Below are 25,354 nucleotides of genomic sequence, written 5' to 3'. Positions count from 1 at the left end.
AAAATGTGGCGCTTTCGTAGTAATACTTTAGTGACAGTGCCATTTACTTAGAATTTGCACATATGTCTAACACACCTTGGATGTTATCACAGGCGTTATTCCGTCTCGTCGGAGCGAGCGTTATGTCATAATCAAATGCGCTAAGTTCCATACTTCCCGCGGAAAATTCAGCTTGATGTAGAATCTTTGTTATTCTGTGTAGAGTTTCTCTCAAAAGAAACAGAAACAAGATGGAAGAAGCTTATGAACACTGTAAAATTACGTGAGAAACTTCATGCTACTAAAAGTTTTTTGTAATGATTTGATCACTGCGTATCGTGGTATTTTATGAAAGAATTGCAATTCACAAGCGCTGTCTAAAGTGTTACGAGTTATTTAGATGGTTCGGAACTCCCTAATCTCCCCCCCCCCTTCCCCCCAAAAAACAGAAAATGAAGTATATAGCCATTTAGTTTGAAAAACGAGAGAATTTTTGCCCGATTTAGGGCGGTGGGTTCAAATGCTATATAGGGGAAAATTGTGGTTCTGTGTTGGCGACATTGTTTTCACTGACAGACTGACAGTAGCCGGTTGACATGCCCATCGCATGGTTTGATGAAAAGTAAACAAATTTAAATACAGTACACGTGATGAAAGTAAATTATAGCAGCAGTTGCTAAAGGTGTTGCAGAGGTTAGGGAAAGTTGATATTACGAATGGAATTTTTGAATGAGTGCTCCTGACGTGTTTCAAAACAATTCGCGCCCGATATGGTGAGTATATTAACTGTTGAATGAGTTGTGTGCAGTATTCTTCGTTGTTACATATTTCGTCACGATGGCAGTGTCAGGCATACAAATCTCGTAATAGCCCCTCCCGGCACCCTTTCTTGCCTAAGAATAACATCAGTAGTCAGAACTTTAAAGGTCTGTTGGAGGAATTTATATATAACTAGGGATGCATTAATGTAAAGGTCCCGAGTTCGAGTCTCTGATCGGCACACAGTTTTAATATGCCAGAAAGTTTGATAATATTCTAATTTACTTAAGAGAATGCTGTGTTTCATACAGTCAAAGACTTTTGACATGTCACAGAAAATGACAGTAGCCTCTAATTTATTATCTAATGAATTAAGTACATTCTCACTGTAAGTTTAAATAGCTTTCTCCATATCAGAACCCTTTAGAAATCCAAACTGTGACTTGGACAATATTTTACTTGCAGCCAGATGCCTAAGGAGATGCTTGAACATGACCTTATCAAATATCTTTGAAAAAGGTGGCAAAAGTGAAATAAGTTGATAGTCTGATGGTATGTCTTTATCCCCCTTCTTGTAAAGAGGCTTAACTTCAGCATATTTTAGCCAGTCTGGAAATGTTCCACCGATAAAGAGATTGATTACACAAGTAACCTAAGGTAGAACTCAACTCGCATGAGCACTCTTTGATTAACTTCGTTGATATGTTATCATACCCACTAGAATACTTCAATTTTAATGATATTGTGATAAACTACTTCTTTGGGAAACATGAGTGTCATTTCCATTTTACTGAAGTTATTTTTAAAGACTGGTTTCAGATACTCCATTGCACTGTTCACCGAACCTCATAACCCCAAGCTGTCAGTAACAGAAATGAAGTACTTGTTTAAGAGGTTTGCAACACTACATTCACTTATCAAAGTTTCATTTATTTTTAGAGCTATTGTTCCTCTTCCTTTTTGGCCCCACCTGTCTCTGTCTTCACTATATCCCATACACTTTTTATTTTGTCGCCTGATGTAATTATCTTTCTTTGATAATAAAGCTCTCACAGACAAACCAACCAGACAGACAATAGGAAGGGTGATTTCCGATGAAGAAAGAAGGATGAGATCAAAGAGAATGAAATAAGTACTGGGCTGACGGCTGACAGGAAACTGGAAAAATTCTTTTTTTTTTAAAAAAAAAAAAAAAGAGAGAGAGAGAGAGAGAGAGAGAGAGAGAGAGAGAGAGAGAGAGAGAGAGAGAGAGAGAGCTGCTTCGATTTCTGGATTACTTGCTTCAATATTTTGCTGTATTCTTTGTAATGCATTGCAATTCTAACATCTGATCTGTTCCTAAATAGCAGATATAGTTTCCATTTTGTCCTACATGATATCTTTATTCCTTGTGTAATCCTTGGGTTATTGTTTCACTTATGTGTGATTTGAGTTAGGCCTACCTTTAGGGGAATACAAGTTTCAAAAGTGGAGGTAACTTTATTAAAGAATGTTTTGTATTTTCCATTTGAGTCAGAAGTATTGTAAACATCTATCCAGTTCATGTCTTTGAGTAATTTCCTGAATTTCTCAATTTTTGTCTTATTTATTACCCTCCTGTACTCAGATTTAATAGACTTTTTTATACTGGCAAGTTTCAACATTTAACACAAGATGCTGCATGTCATGATGAGATAGCCCATGTACTATGGTTTTGTGATACTGTGAGATTATACCGTATATAGTCTGAGAGCATTTACAAATCCTAGTAGCAAAGTTCTCAGTAGGAACTAAATTGAATGATAGTGTTACTGACTGCAATAATTGTTCACTGATAGAGCTTTTCAATAAATCTACCTTAAAATCACTAGCAACCACCATTTCCTTGTTGTTTACCATACGATGGGCCAGCGAGTTTCTGGATTTTTTGTGAAGAGGTTAAAATTTGATGAAGGTGATCTGTGCATACCTGCTATTACAAAGGACTTCTTATGAAATACTACTTCTGTTGCACAAGCTTATAAGTGTTGCTCCAAGCAAAATTTATTAATATCAGTATTCTTGAAATCATAACAGTTTCTGACAAATGTGGCAACTCCTCCTTTCTCCACATTTTCTCTACATATGTAAGAAGCTAATGTAGATCCTGTAACATATCAATACCAGTGGTCACATGATGTTCAGAGAGGCAGTTTATATCAACTGGTTTGCTCAACTCTAACTCTTCAAAACAAATAAGCAACTCATTAAGCTTACCTCTTAGCCCTCAGATATTCTGATGCAATAATGATAACTCCTGCCAATTTTTGAGTACCTATCTCTAGTTTCTATCAGAGGCTGTCTGCATGAATTGTGTACAGTAAAATTTGCTTTCTGGCTGCCTGTTTTATCAATGAGAATGTCATTTTCCACCTGTCTCTGAACATCTTTTGTTTCTGCCCTCCCTACCCTAAAAAAACTGCTGATCTGTCACTTGCAACCACTGGTACTTCACCAGTTTTGACAGTGCCCCCCCCCCCCCTTAAGTTATTTGCTATTAGCCCAGACAGTTTTCCCTTCCCTTTCATGTTGAGGTGAAGGCCATGTGTAGTATAGTCCCACCTGCTAGTAGAGTCGACTGGAACCACACTGATATGAGACCCCATATCTGATCCAAGCAGCCGTTCCACCTCTAAATTAACTCCTGTACTTCCACTTAAGGGGTAGGGAAGGGAGAGGGCTAGGAATTCCTTATTGCTACAACAAAATTTTATTGAAATTGCCATTGTTGCCCTTTGGAGATTCTTATCCTCACAGATGTTTTTTACCCAGGTAGTAATTCATGTATGTATAAATACTGGTTGAAATTGCTCCAGAGATTCCAGTGCTGAGTTTAATGTGTGACCCTCTAACCATCCGCACCACAAAATACTACACAGTTAAGCTTCTCACTCCATGAGTTATCTCAAACTTGGCATTAAATGTCACCAGCCAGGACTCACCAGTCAGCCCAGCAACCACAAAACCGGCAGTTTCAATACCACTATAGTAGAATTTGTTTATTTTTCTCTCATAGATTTCTATTGCTACTGGTGTCTTACCCCAGTGTTATATTTTTCCGTACAGTAACTCATACATGTATGAAATCATCTCTCTCTCTCTCTCTCTCTCTCTCTCTCTCTCTCTCTCTCTCTCTGACACACACACATCTTTTTTCAGTCATTATTCCTAAAACCAAAGAAATAGTTTTCTTTTAAATTCCTTGTTTCATTCCAAATTGTTTGTTGTCTCAACATCCTTGCTTTATATACTTTTTCACACTCCCCAACGCAACAGGGAATGATATACTTCTATTTTAGATCTATTTTTCAATTTTCTATTTTTTCACTTACTCCCTATTCCTTGCTTTTTTCCTAGCTCCTTCTTGTCACTCTCTCTCTTTCATGCACATGCAGGGATGAACTGTCTCGCTTGCCCAGTTACATGATAGAATGTAACCTCATAATATGAAGTTTCTTTAATTAATTTATTTTACATGTCCAGGATATGAAATTATTATGATATTGGTAGAACACTAATAAAAGACAGAGATTAATTAATACAAAGCAATTGTATCAGAGACGCCTCAATAAAGTAAAAATAGAAAGTAATAAAAAAAAAATTATATGTACAACATGAATTTACAAACTACAGACAGGAAGACAAAGAAAAATAAACAGCAAGTTGATTCTCTTCATACTCTGTGAAGAGTCTAGTATTCAGCAGTTTTGACCACTGTTCATTATCTGCAGGAAGATCACTGGTAGTAAACGTTCGTGGTAGGTTCCTGCAGACTGGCAGATATTGTTGGTTCTGCAGGTCGCCTTCGCCATGACTGCTGGATCTCAATTTCCTGAGGTTGACCTGTACCATGACACCCCAGTCCTCATCTGTTCAGCTTCCTTATCAGAAAGTTAATGCTGCGTGACATGGAGTATCTTGATATGGAAGAGAGGAATGTAAATAATATTTATTGATTTCATCCAACATTTAACATGATTGTAACATCATTTGTGTGCATTAAATGCATGTGCCATGAGCTTCCTTTCAGTTTTAATATGAATACAAGTATCAGTACGTATTGATAACCATTACAAATTAAAAGACAACTTCAGCTTATGTGGCTTCTTCTTTGTGATATTCAACATCATTAAAAGTTCGAAAGTTTTAAATAGTATTAGTGTCATTATGCTTGAAGTGGGCAAACGTCAAGTGAGAAATTTACACAGTCTACAACAGTATGTAAATTACACTGTTTCTGGGCCTTGACAAATTTTTATCTATGGTTTGTTTGTGATCATACACTGTTGGTAGCACCGTTCTTTGAATTTAGAAAAGGTTTGTCAAAACCATGAGACATGCTGCATTGAATTGAAAAGAAAAGTGTCCATAACTACAGTAAAAACTGGTATTACTGAGGCTGGATTATTAGCTTACCCATTCCAGAAACATCTCTCACTGTTAAATTAGTCACATAATCAACTGTCACTAATGCTGTATTACAGAAATATGACATGATTGGTAATCTCTGACTTTTTTCAGTAGAACATTAACATCATTGCAAGCAAATTGGTTTGCAACTTCTGCAAAACATATGGGACTCACAAAAAGTTTAGATACGTGCTTGAAGCTAGATAGTTCCATCTTTATCGTGGACCATACACAACTCGTGTTCACTTTGTCAGAAACCAGATAAGGCATCACCACACCATTTGTGCCATTTGGACTTCAGTGCACAGTTCAAATATTCAACAGGCTGTTGATGAATAGAATGGACCAGCAAATGATGTCTCACATTAAAGCCTTTAGGAAGGTGCTTGACTTTATAAAGCTTGTTTTCACTCAGGAGGCTGACAAAGAAGTGGAGATATTCCTCAAAGAATCGTAAGGCATACAGTCCATCACATTTTAAATACCACTCTCAAGTTTAGCACTATACTACAATGTATCCATGTGATAAGCACAATCATTTGTTACAGCAGATTTCCACCATCAAGCTGTTTCCTCTTGCCGCAGCCCCTCTCATCCAAGAATCAGGGTTACTGTACTGCTCGTGGGAAAGGACTTCATTTGGCCAAATATCGAGAATGATTGCAAAGCATTTGTTCACCAATGCAATGCTTGCAATAACAATGAAATAACCTCTCACATTACAGCTCTGCTTATTACTTTCACCTCACAGACTCAAAAATTTGGGTATGTCCATTGGATCTTTATGACCACAAAAAGGATACCATTACCGCCTGGCAGTGATTGACTTTCTTTTGTTGGCATGATGCCTATCCAATCAAAGATTCAAAAGGAGCAACTATAGCTCAAACCTTCTTGTATGAAAATACATCACATTCTACAGTTTATCACAGTGTTTTGACACTCGGATATTCCATAAAACTTTGAATTTTGTAGTATGTCAGTATAGCTAGCTGATACATGTCTGTGTGAAGTAAGTGCTTTGTTCAGTGCATTATGTAAAAATTGAAGGGCGTAGTGTAAGGGAAGGAGCTATTGCGTTTTCCAACGGAGCTGTATTTTCTCCTAATGTACGTAGGTCGAGCAGTCTAAAAGTTATTTCCATAATTACCAGTTTGACTTTATTAGCACTAGTCATAACTTGTCAGTATAATCATCTCGATGTTGAAGTTCTTCTATCCACGTTTGCTTACAAATAAATTTGTTTTTGGTTGGGGTTCGCCTTGAACAAAACACAATATTTTTTCAGTTCTTCTATTGCCCAGACACCTTTCCCTTAAGTTTGGTGACATCAGTGGGCTTTTATTTATTTTTCTTTGTACTATGTGCTGTGGTTTTTAATGGGTTTATATGTTTTGCACTACAGTTGTTTTCCTTTCACAGTTCGTGAAAATTCCCCCCCCCCCCCCCCACCCCCACCCCTATTGTGAAAACCTGTTATTTAAACTTTCACTGTAACTGTTTACAAAATATGAAAATAAGATGGTTGACAGTTAAACAGTTCAGCTGTCTGCTATCTTGTTTTCTTAGTTTGTAAACAGTAACAACTAAAGTGTAAATAATGCAGTTTTTTATAGTGAAGATGATGATGATGAATCCAGAAAAAAATCACAAACTGTGAAAGAAAAACAAGTGTGAAGCAAAACATAAAAACCCAGAAAAACTGTAGCACTTGGTAACAAGAAAGAGAAAGAAAGCCGAATTACATTGCTGAGACTTCAGTGAAACATGTCTGGATAATAGAAGAAGGAAAAAAGTTGTGTTTTGCTCATTTGGGATCCCATCCAAAAACAATTGTTATACTTACGGAAGCAGATAGCAGTGGTTGCTTCTGCTTTTTAATGCTTAACTAGACTCAGTTCACATCCAATAAGGCTCTCCTTTGTGACAAGATTTGCAGAATGTGATGTGTAAATGAATGATGGTATTTGCTCTGTTTTTGCTAATATTTCTCTCTTATTCTCGTCTTACAGGAATTTGCGGGAGAGGACATAGAGATCAAAGAAGAACCAGTAAGTAATGTTAATGCAAATACTCTTTGTAGCTTTCAATTGAAATAATTATTTAGTTAGTTATTTATTTATTTTTCCTACAATCATAAGAATTGAAGAAAAATTGCATTTTAATAGAAGCTAGTATCTATATGCGAAACTGATCTGTCACAATGCAAATAAGAGGATTTATAAGTTACGGGGTGCTTTATTTGCATGCAACAGCCACACAACAATGTCAGGCTAGTCATTAGTTGCCCTTTTACTTAAGGGAAGAATGTGCTAGTAATATTGGTTGCTGAAGTATGCCTACACAGAGACGCTACTTACATGTGGTTCATTGAGGCGAGTTTGTTGGTTGATTTGAGGCTAAGCAAGGTATAGAAACTTCCTGGCAGATTAAAACTGTGTGCCGGTCCGAGACTCGAACTCGGGACCTTTGCCTTTCGTGGGCAAGCGCTCTACCAACTGAGCTACCCAAGCACGACTCACGCCCCGTCCTCACAACTTTACTTCTGCCAGTACTTCGTCTCCTACCTTCCAAACTTTACAGAAGCTCTCCTGCAAACCTTGCAGAACTAGCACTCCTGAAAGAAAGGATATTGCGGAGACATGGCTTAGCCACAGCCTGGAGGATGTTTCCAGAATGAGATTTCTACTCTGCAGCGGAGTGTGCGCTGATATGAAACTTCCTGGCAGATAAAAACTGTATGCTGGTCCGAGACTGAACTCGGGACCTTTGCCTTTCGCGGGCTTCTGTAAAGTTTGGAAGGTTGGAGACGAGGTACTGGCAGAAGTAAAGTTGTGAGGACGGGGCGTGAGTCGTGCTTGGGTAGCTCAGTTGGTAGAGCGCTTGCCCGCGAAAGGCAAAGGTCCCGAGTTCGAGTCTCGGACCGGCACACAGTTTTAATCTGCCAGGAAGTTTCATATCAGCGCACACTCCGCTGCAGAGTGGAAATCTCATTCTGGAAGGTATAGAAGTAGCAATGACTCAGTTTAGTTAATTTTATTAATTTAATCCCCACATCATGTTCGGTAAATCCCATAAAGGAGAATATTTGAAGATGCGACACAAGTAGAGTTGTGCAAAATAGGTGGAAGCAGATCCTTCTGTAAAGTTTACTAACAGCAAATTTACTCTCATTGATAATTATGCAAAATCCATCTAAATTAGTTTATGTGCAGGTGCACATGCCCATGCCCATGTGCCAAACCTTGCACAACTAATTTTCCACTGCCAACTACATTGTAATGATTCTGCAGTGTGTGTGTGTGTGTGTGTGTGTGTGTGTGTGTGTGTGTGTGCTGTACTAGCTATTTTTGAATGAGAATGCATCTGAAAGTTTAGCAGAGTTTCCAGTCTTCAAGCATTAAATACCACAGCAATGCTATGAATGGTTGCCTTTAATCTTTCTGCAATTTATACTCCACCAAGGACATTCAATTATTATATTTATGTTGCCACATGGCTCTGTTTTGTGTTGCTATCTTGTATCATCTGTCTTTTGTTGCTGTATTGTGTTCTTTATCTGTTTTCCATCTCTCTTATTGTTCATGTGCATCTTCGTATGCAGTTTTTGTGCACCCAATTGTATGAACACGCATTACCACCCCTCACTAACATGTTCGTGCTGGATTTTATTGCATGCTGTAATTCTGGTTGCAGCTCATTATCCACCTACATATCCAACTCTGAGATTTCAGTTTAACATATTTTTGACTATCAAATTTCCCCATCTTACCCTCTAATCTAACCACCCTCTCTTCCACAGGTTGTTTGTATCATTGTGTGATGTGATATCTACTGACCAATATTGCATACTACTGGTAGTTATAGATGATCCACTATTAGCTTCTTGATGAGGAGTCGCAGTTTGTTGCTCATTCCAGTGTAGGAACCCCAAAAAACTCTGTGCACCTATGCCAAAGTCAGAAAACCAAAAATATTGTTTGTCCACTCAAGTTACAATAAATGTTAGCATTACTTTAAATTATTTTAACTTGGTTCAGTTATATACCAAAAGGAATAGTCATACACTGTTCATTTACATGATTTATTAATAAAAAATATATAATTCATCATCAGTTTATACCAGTAACAATAATAGAATCTCATTAGTGTGAGCTATCTTTCAGTTTTCCACATTTTTCTACAATAAACTATAGAATCTAGATCACCTAAAGATCATCCTTTTTTATATATATAAACAGGATAAATAAGTATACACAGGTAGGACAACATATACCAGGTTTCTCTAGTTCCATATTAATGTTTACAATATGGGAAGGACAATTTGCTACTAATCATGTAGAGTAGGTGTTTCATAGCAATTTATCCTTTCCATACTGTTTTTCTTCCATCCTGGACTTTCCATTGTTCAGTACTACACTTAAGTGGTTAGGCTCAATGTTCTCAGACAACAAGCAGCAAAGGGCTAATTGTATCACTTTAAAACTCACATTATATCAGGAACATCAATGATTCTCCTTGCATATTGCACCTAGATCAGGGAGAAATGAAGAAAACTGACAGGTGTAAACATCTGGAAGAATAGCTGAAACACAATCAAAAAAATAGCATTAGCAACTCTAGTAGACAATCTGGAGCTGCATACCAACTAAGGAAGAGCACCTATAACAGAAATGCTTTCTCATGTCTCAGAAAAAAAGTGCTACTAAACTGTCGTCTGCCCTGAAGTCCTATTTGTTTCAATGTGCCTAGTGATCAACAGGGAGAGTCTAACAAACTAACTTCAAATTCAAGCGTGTGAGTTTTCCTACCAAAAGTTTCTCAAATAAATAAACTGTTATGACTTGAAATGAACCCACATTAATGATGGTGCTATTCACAGGAATTTCTATTACACTGATGTATATATTAACCTTCATGGGTCCATTGTCATACCATTGCTCTCATAATAGGGATTGCATCAGTCCCTAGAGTAGGCTGCCATGTGCCATTTTTTGTAGGTGGAGACTGATCAAACCCATTCAATGCTCATGGTAAACTGTCCTCTATAACAAGGGAAATGATAAGATAAAGTACAGATTATTCTAAATGATGGACCCATTTTCAAACATTTGTTTGTATTAAAGTACAAATCCAAAATGAATTTAGCTTTATACCAAACAAAAGAGGAAGTTTCAAAGTTTTTGACGGGCAGCGGCGGGCGGGCAGTGATGGTTTCAGAAGTGACTGGTAGAGTTTGTGCGACAATAAAGCAGTCATTCCGTTTCACTGTCAGTTGTGAATGAGATGGCAGCTGTGGAGCACAAGGTTTTCTGCGTCCTTGAGTTCGTGTAAAGTGAGTCGCGAATTGCAGTGCAGTGGGCATTTCGTACCAGATTTGGTATTCAGTCACCAAGTCGCAAAAGCATTAGCTGTTGGTTTAAGCAATTTAAACAGGCTGGAAATGTGTGCAAAGGAAAAAGCACAGGCCGACAGCGAGTGTCAGAGGCTGGTGACGGTCAGATTCAAGAAAGTTGTGTGCACCGTCCCAGTAAGTCTGCCAATAGAGCTAACTGAATGGAAAGTTCTGAAACGTTTGCTGTACAAGCCTTACCGATTACAACTTGTGCAGGCTCTCAACCCCAATTACAAAGAGAAGCGGCTTGTATTGTGCTGTAATGTGCTAACAAAGATGGAGGATGACGCATTCCTACAGTTTGTAATTTTCATCGATGAAGTGACATTCCACAGTGTTTGCATATAGGGTTTAGAAAATCCACATTCACTGTTGCAACATGAAAGAGGCTCACTGAAGATCAATGTGTTCTGTGCCGTATCCCGTACAAAGGTATATGGACCATTTTTCTTTGTGGAAAGAACTGTAAATGGAATCACTACCCGGACATATTGGAACAATGACTGTTCCCTCAATTTATGGAAGATACCCATTTTCCAATAGGATGGAGCTCCGCCCCTTTGGCACCGTGACGTAGGAGGCTTTTTGAATGATTTCCTTCCTCAGTGCTGGATCGGTTGCAGGGGACTTGAGGACCTAGCTCTGCACTTCTGGCCACCGACGAGATCTCTTGATCTCATACCCTGCAACTATTTCTTATGGGGTTATTTGAAGGAAGCTGTCCACTTCATGCCTCTACCAACCACTCTGAAAAATCTGCAGAACCAGATCACTGCTGCTGTGCACTCAGTAGCAGCAGATATGCTTTTGTGTCTGAGAGACGAATTTGACTACTGCGTCGCTGTTTGCCATGCAGCAAATGGTGGTCACATTGACCTTTTATAATGTTTTTCACATTTCTAATTATTAAAAATGAATTAATTACAAATTATTAAATTTATTAAATTTATATCAAACATTATGAAAAGAAGCTTTGGAACTTCCTCTTTTCATTGGTGTAAAGCTTGTTCATTTTGGATTTGTCCATCATTTAGAACAACCCTGTATAATACATCAGGAGCTTCTGACAGCGAAGCAGTAAATGAAAGAACCCGATTTGTGTCCATTCGTTGTCTTCTGAACAATGCGCCTCCAACCTCTCCTATTTGACTGCTGCAAAATATTAAAATTACAATTCAAATTATGTGTAAGGTATTACTTTGACACAATCACTTTTTTTTATGATACAATCACAATTGGTTTTGGCATTAAGTGGCCATCTTCAGATGCTGTAGGTGGCATTTTATGAACAAGTGTTCATGAGTTGACAATGGATGAACATTTGTTCATCAAATGCTGCCAATTGTATCTGAAGATATGCCCATTGAAGACCGAAATGTTTGCGATTGTACCATAAAAAAGTGATTGTGTCAAAAATAAAATATAATACCGTACAAAAAGTAAGTCACAGTCTCTGCAAACAGAATGTCTTTTTTTCCCGTATTATGTGTATTATAAGGTGATAGGATAGTTATTTTCTTTAAATAATGAACTAGACAAAATATGGTGAAATAAGTAATTATTAAGGCAGCAAATTACAATGGATCCTAACTTATTCTGACAGCACAAACGCTCACAAATGAAAGCCAAGATGTGAAGTCAATGACATATGACTTGGCCTGTATCATTTTTCTCAGCAAAATTACTTTATCAATCTCTACATCTTCTAGAGCTTCAGTGTATTTTGTACAATTATAAAATTGTTCGTTGGTTCATTGTGAAGTAATAAATTTTATCATGTAATTTTTTATGAATATGTCTTTGCTTGAAGTATCATTATGAACATCAATTAAATGAGAAGAAACTAAATGCAAAATAATAGGAAACACTTTAGACTGCAACTGAAACTGTCCATTTGATGATTTATAATGCACTCACTTGAAAGTGGCTACACTGCTGAAACTGTGCAGTATCAGAGAATACAAAATAAAAGAAAATAGTAATTCAACTAATGGCAGTCATTGCATCAGATTGTTGTCTTTCAGAAAACTGTTTTTGTCTGTTGTTGTTGTTGTTGTTGTTGTGGTCTTCACTCCTGAGACTGGTTTGATGCAGCTTTCCATGCTACTCTATCCTGTACAAGCTTCTTCATCTCCCAGTACCTACTGCAATCTACATCCTTCTGAATCTGCTTAGTGTATTCATCTCTTGGTCTCCGTCTACGATTTTTACCCTCCACGCTGCCCTCCAATACTAAATTGGTGATCCCTTGATGCCTCAGAACATGTCCTACCAACCGATCCCGTCTTCTGGTCAAGTTGTGCCACAAACTTCTCTTCTCCCCAATCCTATTCAATACTTCCTCATTAGTTATGTGATCTACCCATCTAATCTTCAGCATTCTTCTGTAGCACCACATTTCGAATGCTTCTATTCTCTTCTTGTCCAAACTACACTCCTGGAAATTGAAATAAGAACACCGTGAATTCATTGTCCCAGGAAGGGGAAACTTTATTGACACATTCCTGGGGTCAGATACATCACATGATCACACTGACAGAACCACAGGCACATAGACACAGGCAACAGAGCATGCACAATGTCGGCACTAGTACAGTGTATATCCACCTTTCGCAGCAATGCAGGCTGCTAATCTCCCATGGAGATGATCGTAGAGATGCTGGATGTAGTCCTGTGGAACGGCTTGCCATGCCATTTCCACCTGGCGCCTCAGTTGGACCAGCGTTCGTGCTGGACGTGCAGACCGCGTGAGACGACGCTTCATCCAGTCCCAAACATGCTCAATGGGGGACAGATCCGGAGATCTTGCTGGCCAGGGTAGTTGACTTACACCTTCTAGAGCACGTTGGGTGGCACGGAATACATGTGGACGTGCATTGTCCTGCTGGAACAGCAAGTTTCCTTGCCAGTCTAGGAATGGTAGAACGATGGGTTCGATGACGGTTTGGATGTACCGTGCACTATTCAGTGTCCCCTCGACGATCACCAGTGGTGTACGGCCAGTGTAGGAGATCGCTCCCCACACCATGATGCCGGGTGTAGGCCCTGTGTGCCTCGGTCGTATGCAGTCCTGATTGTGGCGCTCACCTGCACGGCGCCAAACACGCATACGACCATCATTGGCACCAAGGCAGAAGCGACTCTCATCGCTGAAGACGACACGTCTCCATTCGTCCCTCCATTCACGCCTGTCGTGACACCACTGGAGGCGGGCTGCACGATGTTGGGGCGTGAGTGGAAGACGGCCTAACGGTGTGCGGGACCGTAGCCCAGCTTCATGGAGACGGTTGCGAATGGTCCTCGCCGATACCCCAGGAGCAACAGTGTCCCTAATTTGCTGGGAAGTAGCGGTGCGGTCCCCTATGGCACTGCGTAGGATCCTACGGTCTTGGCGTGCATCCGTGCGTCGCTGCGGTCCGGTCCCAGGTCGACGGGCACGTGCACCTTCCGCCGACCACTAGCGACAACATCGATGTACTGTGGAGACCTCACGCCCCACGTGTTGAGCAATTCGGCGGTACGTCCACCCGGCCTCCCGCATGCCCACTATACGCCCTCGCTCAAAGTCCGTCAACTGCACATACGTTTCACGTCCATGCTGTCGCGGCATGCTACCAGTGTTAAAGACTGCGATGGAGCTCCGTATGCCACGGCAAACTGGCTGACACTGACGGCGGCGGTGCACAAATGCTGCGCAGCTAGCGCCATTCGACGGCCAACACTGCGGTTCCTGGTGTGTCCGCTGTGCCGTGCGTGTGATCATTGCTTGTACAGCCCTCTCGCTGTGTCCGGAGCAAGTATGGTGGGTCTGACACACCGGTGTCAATGTGTTCTTTTTTCCATTTCCAGGAGTGTAATTATCGTCCATGTTTCACTTCCATACATGGCTACACTCCATACAAATACTTTAAGAAATGACTTCCTGACACTTAAATCTATACTCGATGTTAACAAATTTCTCTTCTTCAGAAACGCTTTCCTTGCCATTGCCAGTCTACATTTTATATCCTCTCTACTTCGACCATCATCAGTTATTTTGCTCCCCAAATAGCAAAACTCCTTTACTACTTTAAGTGTCTCATTTCCTAATCTAATTCCCTCAGCATCACGCGACTTAATTCGACTACATTCCATTATCCTCGTTTTGCTTTTGTTGATGTTCATCTTATATCCTCCTTTCAAGACACTGTCCATTCCATTCAACTGCTCTTCCAAGTCCTTTGCTGTCTCTGACAGAATTACAATGTCATCGGCGAACCTCAAAGTTTTTATTTCTTCTCCATGGATTTTAATACCTACTCCAAATTTTTCTTTTGTTTCCTTTACTGCTTGCTCAATATACAGATTGAGCAACATCGGGGAGAGGCTACAACCCTGTCTTACTCCCTTCCCAACCACTGCTTCCCTTTCATGTCCCTCGACTCTTATAACTGCCATCTGGTTTCTGTACAAATTGTAAATAGCCTTTCGCCCCATGTATTTTACCCCTGCCACCTTTACAATTTGAAAGAGAGTATTCCAGTCAACATTGTCAAAAGCTTTCTCTAAGTCTACAAATGCTAGAAACGTAGGTTTGCCTTTCCTTAATCTTTCTTCTAAGATAAGTCGTAAGGTCAGTATTGCCTCACGTGTTCCAGTGTTTCTACGGAATCCAAACTGATCTTCCCCAAGGTTGGCTTCTACTAGTTTTTCCACTCATCTGTAAAGAATTCGTGTTAGTATTTTGCAGCTGTGACTTATTAAACTGATAGTTCAGTAATTTTCACATCTGTCAACACCTGCTTTCTTTGGGATTGGAATTATTATATTCTTCTTGAAGTCTGAGGGTATTTCGCCTGTTTCATACATCTTGCTCACCAGATGGTAGAGTTTTGTCAGGACTGGCTCTCCCAAGGCCGTCAGTAGTTCCAATGGAATGTTGTCTACTCCGGGGGCCTTGTTTCGAATCAGGTCTTTCAGTGCTCTGTCAAACTCTTCAGGCAGTATCGTATCTCCCATTTCATCTTCATCTACATCCTCTTCCATTTCCATAATATTGTCCTCAAGCACATCACCCTTGTATAGACCCTCTGTATACTCCTTCCACCTTTCTGCTTTCCCTTCTTTGCTTAGAACTGGGTTTCCATCTGAGCTCTTGATATTCATACAAGTCTTCTCTTTTCTCCAAAGGTCTCTTTAATTTTCCTGTAGGCAGTATCTATCTTACACCTAGTGAGATAAGCCTCTACATCCTTACATTTGTCCTCTAGCCATCCCTGCTTAGCCATTTTGCACTTCCTGTCGATATCATTTTTGAGACGTTTGTATTCCTTTTTGCCTGCTTCATTTATTGCATTTTTATATTTTCTCCTTTCATCAATTAAATTCAATATTTCTTCTGTTACCCAAGGATTTCTACTAGCCCTCGTCTTTTTACCTACTTGATCGTCTGCTGCCTTCACTACTTCATCCCTCAAAGCTACCCATTCTTCTTCTACTGTATTTCTTTCCCCCATTCCTGTCAATTGTTCCCTTATGCTCTCCCTGAAACTCTGTACAACCTCTGGTTCTTTCAGTTCATCCAGGTCCCGTCTCCTTAAATTCCCACCTTTTTGCAGTTTCTTCAGTTTTAATCTACAGGTCATAACCAATAGATTGTGGTCAGTCTACATCTGCCCCTGGAAATGTCTTACAATTTAACATCTGGTTCCTAAATCTCTGTCTTCCCATTATATAATCTATCTGATACCTTTTAGTATCTCCAGAGTTCTTCCATGTATACAACCTTCTTTCATGATTCTTAAACCAAGTGTTAGCTATGATTATGTTGTGGTCTGTTTTTGTCTATGAAACTAAAATTTCTTCTATTTAGTGACAACAGGTTTCTTAGTGAGAGAGGCTCAATCCTTGCAGCTTTGTGGAAAGCTCAGGATGCTGCTGAAGTAACAGCTGTGATTTGAGAGAGATCACTGCCCAGCCAATAGATGGAATGTCATGGGGCCAGTGGGAGGCTAGAGTTTCAACTAATGCCTTGATGTAGTGAGGCAACTGTAATCAGTAGTTATGAAAACATGCAACAATTTATAACTGTTCCACATAATCTGACAGCGATGAAGATGATTTATTGTTATGGTGATGCTGGATTTACTTACAATGGAACTTGGGCGTAACCAATGTTCAAAGGACCTTGAAAATTATGTTGTTATAAATGAGTATCAATGTAACTGAGATTCATATTTGCAGTGTATTGTGGTGGCTAATGGAAAATAACAAATCCATTTAGGCTTATTTTATTTTATGTACAGTATTCACTCTTTAGCCTTATGTTAACACAGTATTACAGCAGTATGTCTAGTACTCACCAAACTTCTTTACTTAGGAGTGAAGTATCAGTCATTTTACTCTGCTGTCTATTTGCCCAATACACACTCTCTAAATTACATTATATGTTCATTATTTCATTTGCAATTTCAATATTTCTTTCCCTAGCTCCATAGAACACATTCTATTGATTTCTAAACTGTCATTCACAGTAGGCAAAGACACTGTCTTTCTTATTCCTCTTCTTCTTCATCTCATGGTCACTGATGCCCTGATTCTTCACTTCATTTGCAATTTCGTCTTCAGTTTGCACTTCAGTTGTAACAAGGTCATCATTTATTGTTGAATACATTTCATAGTCACACTGATCGACAATATCACAGTTGACTTCTGGCAGCAATGCAGATAGTGGCAGATCACCATTGTCATCGAACGCGTCTTCAGTTTCAGTGGCATTTATTCCTTCAGTTGCGATTCCCACATGGTGGAAACAGTTCTTGATGGTTTGGACTGTGACCCAGCTCCAAGCTTTGGTAATGCATCTGATCACATCCACCAGTGTAATAGAATAATCCTGCTTTTTCTCAGTGCATTGTATCATTTACACTAATATGAGCTTATGATAGTGGCATTTCAGACTCCTAATTAATTGTTTTGGTATTCACACTGTTTGCTTCATGGTAAATCCATTTATTATTCAGAAAAGTGTTGATGCAATTGCTGGTTCTATGAAATCCTGCTCTCGTTTATGCCTTGGAACTTTGCTTTTGCAGACTATTTCTCTTTCTCAAGTACAACAACTGCTTGGCAGCTTTGCTCCTCCATGGTTATCCTGAATTCTTCTCATGGTGTTATTTACACTAGGCTGCTCGATGGTCTGACTTGTGCAGAAATCCAAATGTACCTCTCTGATCAGGGTCTCATTGCAGTCCATCAGGTGATGAAAAAAGCAGATGCCTCCGTAGCATCCAAACGCAGTCTCTTTCTCACTTTTGATTGAGTGGTTCTTCCGTCAAAGATCAAAGCAGATTATGGAGTTATCACAATCAGTCCGTATATTCCAAACCTGATGCACTGCTACCAATGTCATCGTTTCAACCACAATTGAATCCCGTCGACATGCAGTGAAATGTGTGACCTGTGGTAGGGATGCCCACGAGGGTGATTGTCCACCTCATTCTCCCTGGTGCATCAACTGCAATGTTGACCAATGCTGCCTCCTCCCACGATTGTTCCATGTACCTCAATGAGCGGCCTGCCCAGTAGATGTGGCTGAAGGAAAAAGTGCCTTACCCCGTCACTTGCAAGTTATTGGCCAGTTGGAAACCCTGTGTTCTACCATCTGCCACCTATAATACTGTTCTTGCTACATCTTGATCAATGAACGACATGGGCATCCAGACATGCGACCTCAAGTTTAACATTGCGGTTGTGAAATTGGCCAGCGTCATGTTAGTGTCCCCATCTCCTCCTCCAGTTGTGCAACACACCACCAAAGTTCCCCCTTATGTGGCAAAGTCACCAGCTATACAACTGGCAGGCCAGAAAGGACAGAAGGAATACTTCTGTGAAGACTTCCTGCATTCCTCCAGCCAACCAACATCTGAGTCTTCCTCTGCCAACCAGAAAGGCTCCAAGAAGTCAAACAAAGGCAAATGGTCTTCTCCTTCACTGACTTGAAGATCCTCTTCGATATTGTCACCACATGATACCCTTGTCCGACTGACCTCCGTGTCGCCGTTGCCCACCACAAACTGTTTTTCTGCCTTGGACGCTGCAGCCAGCCAGAGGAATGCTTATGCTTCTATAGACCTCATGTAGCGGGATCCTCCTGCTTCTGTACCCTGTAGCAGCAAGTCTTCAAAGGCTGGCACTCGCCAGCTGCTGAGGTGACACTCCTTCAATTTTTCCTCATTATGACTCCCCTCCAATGGAATGTTTACGATCTTCGATCCAACAAAGAGGATTTACAGCTGCTCTTAGAGTTGCAGTGTCTGCTTGATCTGCCTTCAGGAAACAAAATTGTGTCCTCACAACCACTTTGCGTTCTCGCATTTCTTCCCTGTGTGGTTTTGTGGTGTCACCGCCAGACACCACACTTGCTAGGTGGTAGTTTTAAATCGGCCGCGGTCCATTAGTACATGTCGGACCCGCGTGTCGCCACTGTGTAATTGCAGACCGAGCGCCACCACAAGGCAGGTCTCGAGATACGGACTAGCACTCGCCCCAGTTGTACGGACGACGTAGCTAGCGACTACACTGACGAAGCCTCGCTCCTTTGCCGAGCAGATAGTTAGAATAGCCTTCAGCTGAGTCAATGGCTACGACCTAGCAAGGCGCCATTAGTAACGTTGCATGTATCTATGGAGTCTCACTTGTATCGCCACAATCTCCAGATGTACCAAAAGGATGGATTAAAGTTAAGTATTCCAGAAGTTACGTACTTTTCTTTATAGCATTCATTACGTATCCTGTTTCAGACCTCACGCCATCCTGCTTTAACTTAGCGCGTACCTTTCGGCTTCCTCTCATTGTGTCTAGGCTGTCTTGTCTAGACACAACATTTTTGACCTTTCCCCCCCGAGGATGGCGTTCCATCTCGTGCTGCTCATATTCGATGATGTTCATAGTCAACCCATCTCCGTGACTACCCGCCTTCAAGCAATTGCAGTTCACCTTGCAGTTGACCTTTTCCCTTTATACTGTTAACATCTGTCAGTAATTCAATGCCACCATGGCAAACGTCCTCCAGCTTATTGGGCAGCTACCTCACCCCTTTCTGCTGCTCGGTGATTTTGTGTACCATGCCCTTTGGGATTCTCCCACAACCTGTCTGAGAGGTATCCTCTTTGGCTGATCTTCTCAATCAACTTCTGCCTTAACACAGGAGCACCCATGTTCCTTTCAGATTCCACTCACAACTATTCCCATTTGGACCTATCCTTCTGCACTTCCCAGCTTGCTCATCATCTCAAGTTGTTCGTTCTCTCTGAAACATACTTGAGCAACCGTTTCCCGTGTGCTATCCATTTGCTGACATATACCCCACCTTTGTGCACACTCAAATGGCAGCTTACTAAGGCTGACTGGAAGCTTTACTCCTCCCTGGCGATCTTAGAGATACAACATTTCCACAGTTGTGATGACCAGGTGGAATATCTTATGAATGTTATCCTTACCGCTGCAGAATGTTCCACTCCTTGCACTTTCTCTTTACCACACCATGTCCTGGTCCCTTTGTTGACTGAGGCCTGCCACAATGCAATTCGTGCGCAGAGACGTGCGCTTCTCATTTTTAACCATCATCCTACGATAGCTAACTGCAGTCATTGTAAACAGTTATGTGCACAGTGTTGTCACATTCTTCGGGATAGCAAAAAAGCTAGCTGGATTTCATTCTCTAGTTATTATAACAGTTCCACTTCCTCTTCCGCCATGTGGGCCAACCTCCGATGGCCCTCTGGGGCCAAGAGCCATTCCCAAATTTCCAGCTTGACAGTAGCAGACAATGTTATCATGGACCCTGTTGGTATTTCCAACACCTTGGGCCCCATGTTGTGGGGATTTTGAGCTCCTCCCACTATCACACTGGCTTCCTCCATTGGAAATGAGTGGAGGAGGCTCGGGTGACACCATTCTATTCTCAGAATTGTGAGTGCTACTACGCAGCCTTTACTATGACGAGGCTACATCATGCTCTCCTGATCCTCTGACCCAGGGTCAGACGATTCCGTATTCAGATGTTGCAGCAACTTTCTCTTGCCAGCAAGCATTCTCTGCTTCATGAGTACAACTGCATCTGGGCAGAGGGCACGTTTTCCAGTCACTTGTCATGCCAATACCTAAGCCTGGTAAGAACAAAAACCTTCCTTCCAGCTACCGTCCCATTTCTCTCACTAGCTGTGTTTCCAAGGTGATGGAATGTATGATTGGTGTCCAGCTGGTATGGTGGCTCGACTCTCACAATTTACTCCACTGCACAGTGTGGCTTTTGAACACGAAGTTGACGATCTCTTCACTTTGTCCACCCATATCATGAATGGTTTTCTGCAGAAATCCCAGACTATGGCCATGTTTACTCTTCCTTTCATTGGCACTACGAAATTCCTGGGGCCCCTGCTCAATAGAAGACTACCTTAGTCCTCCCATGTGTCTTACCTGGCAGCCCACTGTATGCGGTCCCTCATTGTCCTGTGTGTCCTCAGTGGTACTTCCTGGGGAGCAAATCGAATCACCCTCCTCCACTTGCACCGGTCCCTTGTCCGTTTGAAAATAAGCTATGGGTGATTCGTTTACACATCTGCACATCCATTCTTCTTACGCCGCATCAGTACTATCCACCATTGTGGCATCTGTTTGGCCACTGGTGCCTTTTACGTTTGCCCGGTTGAGAGTCTGTGTGCAGAAGCTGGCAAACTACTGCTGTTCCACTGCTGTGATTTTCTCCCCAGCAGATATGCATCCTGTTGTCTGCCATGTGTGGCAACCCATCCTGTACCACCTCCTTCAATGACTTCTTTGATCGCTAATATGGGGTGTGTCCTTCTTTGTTACCTCCTGGAGTTCTCTTTCAGCTCTTGCTCCGGCTGCTTAACTTCGTGCTAGCTGCAGTTTTCCTGGTGGATGTGAACCGCTCACCACATTGGCTTCGTGTGGCAGCCTGTGTTCATCTTTGCCTTCATTCACTTCCTAAGGACACTATTCCAGCCTTGCTCTATCGCCGCTGACAGTGCTGCCAAGGCTGCAGTCCTCATACCTCAGCCCTCTAGTTCGTACATTCCCTTTGATGATCTCTGTGTTGCCGTCTGTCAGCAGATTGCGTCACTTTAGCATCGCCACTGGTCCTCCCTTCATGGCCCCCATCACTTTGTGTACATTGCGCTCAACTTTTGCCGGTCCACCATTTGCTGACAGAATGCCCTTTTTTTAATCACTTACATTCTTGTTTGTGTCCGTCATCTGAGTTACCAGCCGTTTTAGCGAATGACGCATGGGCTGTCAACCACGTTTTACTTTTTATCTGTTGTAGCAGTATGGTGAAGGCCATTTAAGTCTTAGTTCTGGACCTCCGTTTCTCAATGGCATATTTTAGAGATCTTTCTCCCTGTTTTTAGCTGTATTCTATTCTTTCGTTTGGGATTGACATGCATTCGTTTTTATCTTCTCTCTTTGAAAATCAAAACCAATTTCTGAGTGTCAGGTATGTAGTGGGAGGACTTCACCCAGAAAACTGCTTTAAGAAGTGCCACACAGAAACATAGTAAGATTAATTTGCAACTATTGACAGGAATACTGCACTAGGACTTGAACCTGAATCTAGACTTTTTGTGGACAATGTTCTAATCTGTTTAACTGTGCAAATACAACTCGTGACTTGCCTTCTCAACTTCAGTTCTGCTAATACCAAGTTCTCATGCATAACCGTGCTGCAGTAGCACACTTGGAAATAATCAGTGTGAGCAGATCATTAGTCATACGTGGCTAATTCAGTAAGTACTGGTTTTTCTTGCCAAAAAGCAAGGTTCTAGTTTTGAGTCCCAGTCTGGCATGTAGTTTTAATCCACCAGGAAGTTTCAGAACAGCACAAACTTTGTTATTGAGTACTAGATTCATTAACTATACACATAATAAAGTTTTTAACAATATTATGTAAGTAGCTAAATAAAAAATCTACCCACCAAGCAGCGGCAGAACACACAAATTAAAGAATGTTATAATTAGGCAAGCTTAGGTAGCCAGTGGCTTCTTCTTCAGGCAGGAGGGTTAAAGGAGAAGGAAGAGGGGTGAAAGGAAAAGGACTGGAGAGGTCTAGGAAAATGGGTAGATTTCAGAAAAGTTACCCACAACTGTGGGCCAGGGGAGACTTACTAGATGGGATGAGGAGGACAGATTGATTGTTGAGGACTGTACCGGACAGATTTGAAACTGTGAGAGCTTAAAGGTGTAAGACAGGGTAATATGCAAGACAGAGGTTACTGCTAAAACATTGTGTACAAGTTAATAAGAGTGGAAAGCTAAGTGCATTGCATGTAACAGAGATGGGAGGGGGATGGCAAAAAATAGACAGGTAAGAAAATGAAAGAGGTAGAAAACTAAAGCAGAGTGGAAAAAAGACGTTGTTACTTTGAAGAAATGCTGAGAGGGAAGAAATTAACACAAATGAAGGTCAGGTGGGTGGCAAGAACCAAGGACATGTTGTAGCACAAGTTCCCACCTGCGGAGTACTCAAAAACTGGTGTCTGGGGGGAAGAATCCAGGTGGTGTGTGTGGTGAAACAGGGACCAAGGTCCAGATTGTCATGTTGTAGAGCATGCTCTGCAACATGATGTTGTGTGCTGCCAGTTGACACCCTCTGCCTATGCCCATCATCCTAACTGATAATTTGGTGGTAGTCATGCCTATGTAAAAGGCTGAACAGTGTTTACGTAACAGCTGGGTGGTGACGTGTCATTTCCCACTGTTTGGTCTTTTACTTTGGCATGACTACCACAAAATCTGCAATATATTTAGGCATAATCAAATAATGGAAAATCTAGGATGAAATAATGACAATGCTAGTGATTGGAGGCAAACTTCAAAGTCCCCCCCATGGTGCCAGTTGGGAACTGTCTCGGTGCACCAGCACTGGTAGCATCCATTAACGTGCACAGAACATATGGCAGTATTATGAAATGGATAATTGGCTTCTTCTTCAGGCAGGAGGGTTAAAGGAGAAGGAAGAGGGTTCAAGAATCATAAAAGAAGGTTGTATACCTGGAAGAATCATGGAGATACTAAAAGGTATCAGATAGATTATATAATGGTAAGACCGAGATTTAGGAACCAGGTTTTAAATTGTAAGACATTTCCAGGGGCAGATTGAAACTGAAGAAACTGCAAAAAGGTGGGAATCTAAGGAGATGGGACCTGGATAAACTGAAAGAACCAGAGGTTGTAGAGAGTTTCAGGGAGAGCATAAGGGAACAATTGACAGGAATGGGGGAAAGAAATACAGTAGAAGAAGAATGGGTAGCTCTGAGAGATGAAGTAGTGAAGGCAGCAGACGATCAAGTAGGTAAAAAGGCGAGGTCTAATAGAAATCCTTGGGTAACAGAACAAATATTGAATTTAATTGATGAAAGGAGAAAATATAAAAATGCAGTAAATGAAGCAGGCAAAAAGGAATACAAACGTCTCAAAAATGAGATCGACAGGAAGTTCAAAATGGCTCAGCAGGGAAGGCTAGAGGACAAATGTAAGGATGTAGAGGCTTGTCTCACTAGGGGTAAGATAGATACTGCCTACAGGAAAATTAAAGAGACCTTTGGAGAGAAGAGAACCACTTGTATGAATATTAAGAGCTCAGATGGAAACCCAGTTCTAAGCAAAGAAGGGAAGGCAGAAAGGTGGAAGGAGTATATTGAGGGTTTATACAAGGGCGATGTACTTGAGGACAATATTATGGAAATGGAAGAGGATGTAGATGAAGACGAAATGGGAGATAAGATACTGCGTGAAGAGTTTGACAGAGCACTGAAAGACCTGAGTCGAAACAAGGCCCCGGGAGTAGACAACATTCCATTACAACTACTGATGGCCTTGGGAGAGCCAGTTCTGACAAAACTGTACCATGGTGAGCAAGATGTATGAGACAGGCGAAATACCCTCAGACTTCAAGAAGAATATAATAATTCCAATCCCAAAGAAAGCAGGTGTTGACAGATGTGAAAATTACCGAACTATCAGTTTAATAAGTCACAGCTGCAAAATACTACGCGAATTCTTTACAGACGAATGGAAAAACTGGTAGAAGCGGACCTCGGGGAAGATCAGTTTGGATTCCGTAGAAATGTTGGAACACGTGAGGCAATACTAACCTTACAACTTATCTTAGAAGAAAGATTAAGAAAAGGCAAACCTACGTTTCTAGCATTTGTAGACTTAGAGAAAGCTTTTGACAATGTTAACTGGAATACTCTCTTTCGAATTCTGAAGGTGGCAGGTATAAAATACAGGGAGCGAAAGGCTATTTACAATTTGTACAGAAATCAGATGGCAGTTATAAGAGTCGAGGGACATGAAAGGGAAGCAGTGGTTGGGAAAGGAGTGAGACAGGGTTGTAGCCTCTCCCCGATGTTATTCAATCTGTATATTGAGCAAGCAGTAAAGGAAACAAAAGAAAAATTCGGAGTAGGTATTAAAATTCATGGAGAAGAAGTAAAAACTTTGAGGTTCGCCGATGACGTAATTCTGTCAGAGACAGCAAAGGACTTGGAAGAGCAGTTGAACGGAATGGACAGTGTCTTGAAAGGAGGATATAAGATCAACATCAACAAAAGCAAAACGAGGATAATGGAATGTAGTGAAATTAAATCTGGTGACGCTGAGGGAATTAGATTAGGAAATGAGACACTTAAAGTAGTAAAGGAGTTTTGCTATTTAGGGAGTAAAATAACTGATGATGGTCGAAGTAGAGAGGATATAAAATGTAGGCTGGCAATGGCAAGGAAATCG

General features: G+C 41.0%; 1 protein-coding gene across 4 annotated transcripts in view; it reads left to right on the top strand.

Annotated features, from left to right (window-relative positions):
• Positions 1-461: 461 nt before the first annotated feature.
• LOC126425019 (uncharacterized) overlaps positions 462-25,354 on the top strand; it is a 334,609-nt gene continuing 309,716 nt past the window's right edge. The window contains exons 1-2 of one of the 4 annotated variants that reach the window (XM_050087926.1): positions 462-752; positions 7,179-7,217. In XM_050087926.1, coding sequence (XP_049943883.1) covers positions 750-752; positions 7,179-7,217 — 42 coding nt within the window. In that variant the 5' untranslated portion in view covers positions 462-749. The remainder of the gene's footprint in view (positions 753-7,178; positions 7,218-25,354) is intronic. The other 3 variants (XM_050087928.1, XM_050087927.1, XM_050087929.1) reach the window with 3 other exon arrangements.

Source organism: Schistocerca serialis, chromosome 10 (assembly GCF_023864345.2).
Source record: "Schistocerca serialis cubense isolate TAMUIC-IGC-003099 chromosome 10, iqSchSeri2.2, whole genome shotgun sequence".
In the NCBI taxonomy this organism is placed as follows: Eukaryota; Metazoa; Arthropoda; class Insecta; order Orthoptera; family Acrididae; genus Schistocerca; species Schistocerca serialis.
Note: the sequence above shows the minus strand (reverse complement) of the source record. Positions and strands in the feature narration are given on the sequence as shown.